Below are 10,360 nucleotides of genomic sequence, written 5' to 3'. Positions count from 1 at the left end.
GAACTAAGAAAATGGCAGAGATTTTGTATCCATCTTCAAGTAGAAGACACAAAAAACATACAGGAAGTATGCATCGAATGACAGCGAGAAACTTTTAAGTGATTGGTAGGAAGGAAAAAAATGTTCTGGAGGAATTTTTAAAAATTCATCCGTGGGATGTGGGCTTTGCTGGCTGGGCCAGAATTTATTGCCCAACCCTAGTTGCCCTTGAGAAGCTGGTGGTGAGCTGCCGCCTTGAACTGCTGCAGTCCATGTGGTGTAGGTACACCCACAGTGCTATTAGGAAGGGAGTTCCAGGATTTTGACCCAGCGTCGGTGAAGGAAGAACGATATATTTCTAAGTCAGGATGGTGAACGAAGCCCACATCCCATGAATGAATAAAAAAAATATCAAGCAAGCAATTAGGAAAGCAAGTAATTCCCTTGTAATAAGGAATAAGAGTATGAGAATAAGGAAGTCTTGCTGCAAGACTTTGGTGAGACCACACCTGGAGTACTGTGTATAGATTGGTCTATAACCAAGGAAGGATATATTTGCCTTAGGGAGAATGCCATGGAGATTCACTAGAGTGATTGCTGGTATGAGAGAGGTGTCCTATGAGGAGAGATTGAGTGGAGTGGGTCTATATTCTCTAGAGCTTAGAAGAATGAGAGGTTATGTCAATGAGATGTCAAAATTCTTATGAGGGCTTGACAGGGTAGCTGCTGTTTCCCCTGGCTAAAGAGTCTAGAACTAGAGTTCATAGCCTCAGGATAAGGGGTAGGTTGAATAGGATTGAAATGAGAAGTAATGTGTGAATCTTTGGAATTGTCTGCATCAGAGGGCTGTGGTTTACACACACATTCAAGGCCGAAATTGATATATTTTTGGGAATCAAGGAATATGGGGATTGGGAGGGAAAATGGGGCTGTAGAAGAAGATTGACCATGTTCTTATACAATGGTCATAACACTTGCTTCTATTTCTTGTGTTCCTAAGTGACCAGATAATCTACTTTAATAAGTCTAAAAAAGTTGAATTTTAAAGCAGAGTATTGACATTAGTGAATGAAAGAATGGCAACAGGATAACAAATTTAAATCAGGTGTCAATGAATGAATAAATTGATAAATCAGATAGTGGATTAGAAATGAGGCTGGGGTGAGGTGAGCAGCGATGAATGAACAAATCAATGAATTGGAGAGAAAAACAATGAAAATGAGAGTTATAAAGGGCTTCATCTCTCACCATGGAACAATAGATATCAGCGAAGCAGCAAACCAGTGAATGGAAATGAGGAAAAATAATAATAAACTTAATTCACTGGTGGTTTCTGCTCCGTTAATAAAGGGTTAAACACTGAATAATAATATTAATCAGTTCAACCAGAGACATTTTGTGCCGTGTCAAACTATAGAAACGTATTTTAAGCTACTTATTATGGCTGAGCTATGTTTATCTTTACCTAACCTGCCCCTCTTCCTCACAGATGTGCATTTTTTCATAGTCAACATTTAGTCAACTGAGGATCTCAACAAAAACAATAACTTATAGTTACATAGCATCTTGAACAATGAAATGTCCTAAGACTCCTCACAGGAGCATGCATTATAAAACAAAATATGACACTGAGCCATGAGGTATTATGTTAGATGACTAAAAGCTTAGTCAATACTCTGCTTTAAAATTCAACTTTTTTAGATTTATTAAAGTAGATTATCTGGTCACTTAGGAACACAAGAAATAGGAGCAAGTGTTATGACCATTGTATAAGGGGTAGGTTTTAAGGAGTGTCTTAAAGGAGAAAAGCATGGTAGAAAGGCAGAAAGGGGTGTATAGAGAGCTTGGAGCCAAGGCAACTGAGGGCACGGCCACCAATGGTGGAGTTAATAAAATTGGGGATGCAGAAGAGGCCAGGATTGGAGGAATGCAGATATATTGGAGATTTGTGGAGTTGGAGGAGATTACAGAAGGAGGGAGGGGTGAGGCTATGTTAAAAGAAAACAAGGATGAGAATTTTAAAAATGCTTGACCAGGAACCAAGAGAGGTCAGTGAGCACAGGAGCAATAAGGGAACAGGACTTGCTGTGAGTTAAGACATGGGCAGCAGCGTTTTGGATGACCTCAAGTTTATAGAGGATAGAATGAGAGACAGCAGCCAGATGTGCATTGGAAAGGTCAAGACTCGAGGTAACAAGGCATAAATGAGGGTTTCAGCGGCAGATGAGCTGAGACAGGGGCAAAATCAGGCGATGTTAGGGGGAAGAAGTAGGGGGTCTTAGCGTTGGCACGAACAGGAGGTTGGAAGCTTATCTCCAGATCAAATGTGACAGTAAACTTGTGAACAGACTGGTTTAATCTGAGATTGTTTCCAAGGAAAGGGCTGGAGTCAGGGAACGGAGCTTGGAGCAGGGATGAAAACAATGACTTGAGACTTTACAATATTCAATTTGGAGATTTTATATCCCCCAAATATAAGCACCATCCACTTACACGGAGTATTAAGAATACTGTTCACAAAGCAGGAATGTCTCTCCAGGCTCCTTGGACCTCCCTTATCCAGACTTCCACTCTCTCCAATTACCTAACTGCTATAGACCGTTCCTGTGGATCCCTGGCTACAGCCTTGTACCTTCCACTCTCACCAGCCTCGACGTATATCTGATTGGATTCAGGTGGAACTGCAAAGAAGTGGTAAAGGTGGTAATGGGACATGGTCGTAATGGGACATGGTCATTAACATTATGCTAATTATTAAAATGGAATGCCCCACCCCCATAATTAGCTGACAAAATCTACAGAATTTTCTGCCTTTCAACTTAGAATCCGTTTGCAGCTACTATCAGTAGTATTTTCATTAAAAGCATTCATAAATATTCCAATAATACTTCCATCAACATTGACAAATGTTTTGAACTGCTGACAATTTAAATGATATAAGAAATAACAGGATCTAGAAACGTCAAAAACTGCATTTAATCATTTTGTTTGAGTTTAAAAGAGTTTGCATGGAAATAAACCGGATTTGGGTGAAAAACAAAATTTTCACCTCAAGCAGAGCTAGTTTTCATAAGTAGTCATCTATCGTGGACTTAAAAAGGCTAAAAGGGTACATTCCAAATGGTGCGAAGTTAGAAAAGTGGTGTTGGAGGGGGGGATGCCCGGGAACTAAGATCATTAAAATGTCATGAACAAGGACAGAAAATGATCAAAAAGTTAACGGAATGCTGGTCTTTATATCTAGAGGACTAGAATACAAAGGGGTGGAAGTTATGTCTCAGCTATACATAGTCCTGGTTAAACCACACCTGGAGTACTGCAAGCTGATCTGGGCATTTGGCATAATATATTGGTCTTGGAGGGAGTGCACTGTAAATATCTGGACTCCAAGGGTTACATAAACTAAGCTGGTATTCCTTGGAATTTAGAAGGTGGACTTATTCAAAGTTTTCCAAGACATTAAGGGGTGCAGAAAGGATAAAGATTCGCTGGTTAGGGAGTTGAGGGCTAGAGGCACTATCTAAAAATTAGTACCGGACCTTTCTGAAGTGAAAATCAAGAAATACTTTGGGGCGGAAACACTTTTACAATTAGAAATTTGGAACTCTCTTATGCAAATGGCAACTGATGCAAGATCAATTGTTAATTTTAAAACTGTTTTTGTTATCCAAAGGTATTAAAGGGATGCAGGGCAAAGGTGAATATTTTATGTCGCAGATCAGTCATGATCTCACTGAACTGCAGAGCATGCTCAAGGGGTTAAATGGCCGCCTCCTGTTGCTAAGTAAATCAAGGTGGTTGAATGATCCACATACCCTCTTTAGTGATTTTTTTTTTAAGCAACTGATCTGTAAAAGTTCAAATGGTTATTTACCATTCAATAATCTGCTTTGGATTGTCTAACCTAAAATAGTGCAAATGATTTCGGAGAAAGCATCTCAACATTTGAGGGAGAATTTTCTCCCCGTTGGGCAGGATTGGGTGCACAGCCGCCCGTGATTGGCTGGGTGCCACCATTTTATGTGGGCGGGCCAATTAAGGCCCGCCCAGCATGGTGTGCACCCAGAAGCGCCGAGTGCTCCCCGTGCGGGGGCGGAGGGAGTAGGCTGAGTTGGGGCATGCGCATGAAAAAGCGCAGAAATCGCCCTGTGGCACAGGGCTGCCTCAGGGAGACTAGTTTGACTTTTAAAAATTTTAGTATAAAAAAAAATTTTTTTTTAAAGACGTCCCCGCATGTCACGTGACCTGGGACGTCAATGAATTTCAATAAAAAAATGTATTAGGTTTATAAATCCTTCAGGAAACCTAATCCCGCCCGTGGATGAGGTTTCATGAGAAATGCGAAGGCCGCCAGGGCTCTTCGCCTGCTCGCCAGCCTTAAGGTTGGACGGGCAGCCCTGTTAATTATCTTAATAGGCCTTTGACAGTTCGACGGGCACGCTGCTAACTCACTGCGTGCCCGCGGAACTGAGGATCTGAATGACGCGGGGTGACGTCAGAACACGTGCCGCTGTCACTGCGTGTCCTTTTACTTGTCCGCGAACAAAAGATTCTGGTCTTGGTTACAATTAAATTGGTGCTGTTTTTATAAAAGGGAATGACTATCCTGGTTTCTTAATGGCTGTTCAATAAAACTATTTTCCATTGTGCTAATGTGAAATATAAACAATGATCACAGTTTTCTCCAAAATTTTCTAGTTTATTGACATGTCCGTGTGCAACAGAAACAACCAACTTTTTGTTCTGCAGCAAATACATACACAAGTCTCGAATAAAACAATATACAATGAAGCACCATCATTCAAAGTAATATCTATTTTAATTAAAACAAATTGAACTTACTAGCACATCACAATTTACAGAGTTCAAGAATGATTATACAATTTCAAGTAGAGCTAAACTTCATTAACACAAATTCAGATCCAGCAATTTTCAAGTCCTGAGTTTCTGTAGAACATTTATCATACCTGTGAGTCATCCATAGTATCAAATATGACTGGAGCACTCCAGAAATGAAATGTCATTTTGTTTAAAAATCTTGTGAAAATGTCAAAAAAAAAACAACTTTCAAACCATCAGCCCGTGACCATGTACCACAAGCTTACGTCATCTTGCATGAAAAAAATCTTTGGCTTCTCTGCCGACATGGTTCTCAATAATCAACTAGATTGTGCCAAATTATGAACTACAGGTGAATTTAAAAAAAAAAAAAATCACTTCCCAAATCCTGTAGTTTATTTTTCCTTTTCTTTTAAAATATAAATAAGGTTAGTGTCGTACAGGGATACATGAAATCTCAGCACGTACTTTCCATCATCTCCACTACAAGGAAAGGCACTGCAATTGTATTACTCTTACTACCAGTATCTTTTACAATACTGGTATATATTCATCATTATGAACAACTAAGTGATAATATTTTAGGGGCCAAACCCAAAGGCCATGATCCCACCTTCATTCCTGGGTTTACAATAACATAAGGAGCTGTAAGAGTACATGACTGAGATTAATGGCTTTCTTTTTTTTTACTGCTGGACACCAGGCCAAGCTGATCAGTACTAGTCGCTACCAAGTTGCAACTGAGGTGGTTGATACAGGTACCTAAAGCAAATTCTTCAATTCTAGTCTTTTCCCTTGAATCGCTAATTAATTCATCACAGTTCTGATTTGTTATATTCCACATTCTCTTGTGCTAGATACACATCTCTTCTACAAGCACAAGAAGATCACAATAGTGCCTCAGGAGTTGTGGTCCTGTTCACAGTGCACCAATAGAGCACAACACCACAATGTATAAATGCTCCTTAAACAATTCACCATTACAGGCAATAAATAGCAATTTAACTTATTTTTTTTTTCTTTTTAATTTATCCAATGCATAGTGCTCTGAAGAACTCTACAGTAATTGGAACTTGGACATTTTTAAAAAATAGAAAGCTCTAGTAGAGCTTAACTGTGCCAAACAGAGCTGCACATTTCTATCCTGCTTATCTTGAAACCTGTACTGGTTTGAATTCACCCCACCTCCACACAGAGAGTGTCAGAGAGTCCACTAGGTAGGTCCACCCCCCCACCACCATCATCATGTGCCTATGTTTCAGATAATGCTGCTCTATCTGCACACATTCCAAGTTGTTGCCTGAAGAAAATATAAAAGCTTTAATTAAGCCCACTGCTGAACACAGGATTTAATGGTTAGAACAGAATACAGAAACAAACCTAAACACTCTAGCTGCCTTAAATCTCTGGAATGCACTGCATAAAATTTTGCTCTAATGACCATCGCTACCATGTCAATATTAAAAATGTTCTTGCATAGGCATTCAGTGGAAGATACTTTTCTATACACTTTGAATCTAAGCATACACCAGACCAACTTGAAGTCCTCCAGCTATCCACTTGGCCCCGGTAGCTTTGCCATTGAAGCAAGCCCTTTCCATTTGTCAGTCTCAAAGGTACGCAGCAGATTTCAACTAGCGTGCTTGCACCCAAATAAATGGGTGCAAGTAATCCGTAAACAAGAGCAAATGCAGAGTAGGCCATCTAGCCTAGCAGCTCCTACAGCTGGGCTGTTCCCTCCGTTTTTGCTGCAGCACCACCACAACATTAGCTTCATTCAACTGTGATTTGTGGAAGAGCTCACTGCATTTTGCGCTGCATGCTGGAAGTCTCCCCATGGATTTTGTTGCTGTCTGTATTTGAAGGAAAGAAAAAAAAAATCAGCAATGATCAAAATTAAGGGTGGCTTTTTTGGGTGGAGTAGATTTTGGTCTTACTGAGGTGCTGAGAAACAGAACATTTTTCTACCCAGTGCTAGTTCCAAGAAAGCTCAACAAACATCGCTCCTTCCAAGTGACTGAAAATATCTTGAGTCAAATTTCAGAAGCACATCCACTCCTACAAAACAGGGAATTTATATTTCTTACTCCAGTCATCCTTTCCTGAACCCCAATTAATAGTTGGTTCCACGCTGTGGATTGTTGTTCAGTTGGAGCAAGACTAGGAATACTCAAGCTCATGACAAAGGACCTTACAGCAAGCATTCTTGGATGGGTAGGTTTGAGAGGTGAAAGGATCGTTTACGTACAAGCAAAGCTTAATTTAAGTTGAACTAAATCTCAAGATTCTATTATTCCTATGTCATTTGGCAATCCACAAGTACTGGTGCTTAGCTTTAAATGAAAATAGAGATAAAAAATTAACATTGATATTTTCCAGGACTAATTAAAAATATTATTTTTTGTTAAACCTACTTAGTCACACCTACATTCCAGAACAATTCATACTATGCCTTCCAGACTAGCTGTAGTGACTGATCCCATGGTGAACCCATTTTTCCTCCTTTATTCACTATACTTTTTCTTGCTATGAATTCTCTTTTCCTGAAGCCACTATCATCTTGCTGGAGTTTCCCTGCAGTTATTTGGCCATGTGTCAATATTCACATGTGAAGCCAGACATTGAACATAAGCAGGCTTTTTGATCATAGAGTACCCTGCCTTCATCCAACATCTACAACCAGGGTAGACTGGACGGGGATCAGAAACAAGAATGCTGGCCAATCTTCTCTTCCCACAGCCAGGGTTGTAGCAACTCTATCTGCACTCCAGCCAAGAATCAGCACATCTATTGTTTCCCCATGAACAATGAAATGTGTTTGGATTGGAGGTGAGAATGTGCAGCTACAGTCTGCTCACATGAAAACTGCAGAACCTGACAGGGTAGCTGGAGTGTTGCTTCGTTTTAACTTTTAACATAACCCTCCCTCCCCACCTCTTGTGCCTCCCAAAAAAGAAATATAGACAGATAACGATAATATGGAACATTAAGGATAGCACTGCAACATTGGATAAAGTGTGCTACCACTTCTGTATTTCCTCATGCCACTCTTGATTTTTTTTTTAATTTGAAGAATGAATGCTGGAGAATATGTAAACCTACAATGCAAGGAGGTTAATTAATTATGTAGAGTGGGAATAACAAGCTTAATGGGATCAGGAAGGCCCGCAAGTCTGTTGCTGCAATGATGTTCATTTAAAGGTATAAGGATATTAAAGCTAATCTTCTATTTTCAAAAGCAGTATAGTTTATATTTTAAAACTTTAACCAAAATATGCAAACAATGTCCCTTATGAGAGACCAGACATCAAGCACATGGGTACTTAGCTCCTGTGCAGTCCTTATGGCCCTTGGCAACACCTGTATAAATATACAAGCACTAATTTAGAGAAAAATGTTGTTGCCAGAAGAGGTTTTTAACCCTTTTTTAGTACAAGGCTAATTAAACCTAGCTAGAACATACATCGCATCATCCATCAAGTGGAGCCGTTCATGGGCCCAACCATCTTGATAGTTGGGAGAAGTGATTCTCTAAAATTCACTAATTTGTTACTCAGTGGTTCAATCCAAGCATGCTATTTAAAAATAACTAGACCTTTGACTGAAGATTTGGGTCAAACAGTGCTTTGCAACAATCCAGATTGCTTGGCTCTTTTTAAGCCTCACCACTGCACTCAAGATTCTTGCTGATTTACTTAGAGAAACGCACCATACATTGTGTGAAACTTCAGTGCAAATTAACTCCAGGCCAAGTAAAGTGACAGGCACTGTGGTCTGACTGCATCCATCCTGAATCATGCATTGCCTGAGAAATGACTCTGGTAGCATGTTAAATGCAAACATGAGCTGCAGCTCTCTTAACCAGCCTTCTATCAAAATGGCGGTTCTAATGCAAAAGCAGGAGCATTATCCAAACTTTTTAAAATAATTACTATTACATATCAGTGGTAGTGGCCCAACTTTAATATTGTAATTTTAATGCAAGCATTTGCAAAATAAGGAATGCAGCTCCTTTTTGGAAACTGAATGCCACTCATAACCAATGCAACATAATTTAAAGAGGAAGACATGATAACAAGCCATATTAGATAGCATAAAACAAGCATCTTGAAGCTCAACTACAGTCTGTCATGGTCAGACTTTCCCCCCTCAACATTCACAAAACATCCAAAATCAGGCTGTTGGTAAAATAACAAAAAAAAAACAAACATATAAAAAGCAAAGGTGGCAAAAATGTACACAAATTTAGCATTGCTAAACTTAAAATGAAAATTGATATGTTTGACAACACTACATTTAGCTATCTAGTACCCTGTTGGGGTATACAGTGCGAAGAGACACAAGTCACATGCTTTATTACCTTGGAGAGACTGCTGTAAGTGGGTGGGCAAAACTGCATGTGGAAGCTGCACTGCATGGTGAGGGGTTGTGTGTAAGCCAGCAAAAATACCTAGAGGATGGAGGGAGAGAGAGAGACAGAGAGAAAAAGAGCTGATTGGTGAGAGTGGAAAGCCACAGCTTTGAACATTACAGCATGCAATTTAATGATTAGTTATTTCAGCACAGCCACCTGCAATAACAAGTACAATCTCTGGTTTATAAGATGGGAAAGTGATTTGATGCCATCAGCATTGCAATGTCAAAGGTGCAGCTGAGGGACAGCTGAGAAACAAAGACAGCAGGAAGCAAAGGACAATCAACCTAACAATCACCAAACAAAAATATCTTAAGAATGATGATTTTAAAATATTTACCCATTGTTTTCCACAATAATTGCTTAAAACAGCAAATTGATCATGGAGTTTCACTGCTGTATATTTTGAAAAAAAAATTTGCATTTATATAGCACCTTTCACAACTTCAGGATGTCCAAAGCTTTTACAGCCAGTTAAGTACTTTCTGAAGTGTAATCACTGCAAGAAACAACGCAGCCAATTTGCACAAAGCAAGCTCCGACAACAGCAATGTGAAAACGACCAGATAATCTGTTTTAGTGATGTTGATTGAGGGATATATATTGGCCAGGTCAGTGGGGATAACTTGCCTGCTCATCTTCAAAGTAGTACCATGAGATCTTTTACGTCTGCCTGAGCGTGTGGAAGGGGCCTCTGTTTGGCATCTCATCCAAAAGGCGGCACCTCCAACAGTGCACCATACCCTCGCTATTGCACTCGAGTGTCAGCCTAGGTTTTTGTGCTCAAGTCTCTGAAGTGGGACTTGAACCCATAGCCTTCAGACTCAGAGGCGAGAGTGCTACCAACTGTGTCACGGCTGTCACTCAATATAATGAGCAATACAGTAAATTAATTCAATTTCAGCTTTAGTCCCCCATACACAGCAGACACCTTCTTGATAAAGTTTTTTTTTCCACCAGACTCAATAACTCCTAGCCACCTTTGCTTAGGGTATCAGGTATCACTACAGTATATATTAACATAAGGTACCAAATGGTTAAGCTTACTTAGACATTTTTTTTATTTTTACTAAAGTTCAGAGACCTGTCCCTCACTGAGAAACTCTGGATTTAAGTTCATTAGGGTTC

At 39.7% G+C, this 10,360-nt stretch overlaps 1 protein-coding gene across 7 annotated transcripts in view; it reads right to left on the bottom strand.

Annotated features, from left to right (window-relative positions):
• Window positions 1-4,657: 4,657 nt before the first annotated feature.
• LOC121287938 (ubinuclein-1-like) overlaps window positions 4,658-10,360 on the bottom strand; it is a 61,075-nt gene continuing 55,372 nt past the window's right edge. For 5 of the 7 annotated variants that reach the window (XM_041206068.1, XM_041206071.1, XM_041206072.1 and 2 more), the window contains 2 exons: window positions 9,179-9,268; window positions 4,658-6,671 (listed from right to left, as the gene is read on the bottom strand). In XM_041206068.1, the coding sequence (XP_041062002.1) occupies window positions 6,619-6,671; window positions 9,179-9,268 (143 nt within the window). In that variant the 3' untranslated portion in view covers window positions 4,658-6,618. The remainder of the gene's footprint in view (window positions 6,672-9,178; window positions 9,269-10,360) is intronic. The other 2 variants (XR_005945275.1, XM_041206070.1) reach the window with 2 other exon arrangements.

Source organism: Carcharodon carcharias, chromosome 15 (assembly GCF_017639515.1).
Source record: "Carcharodon carcharias isolate sCarCar2 chromosome 15, sCarCar2.pri, whole genome shotgun sequence".
Taxonomy (NCBI): Eukaryota; Metazoa; Chordata; class Chondrichthyes; order Lamniformes; family Lamnidae; genus Carcharodon; species Carcharodon carcharias.
This window is presented reverse-complemented; position numbering and strand designations above follow the sequence as displayed.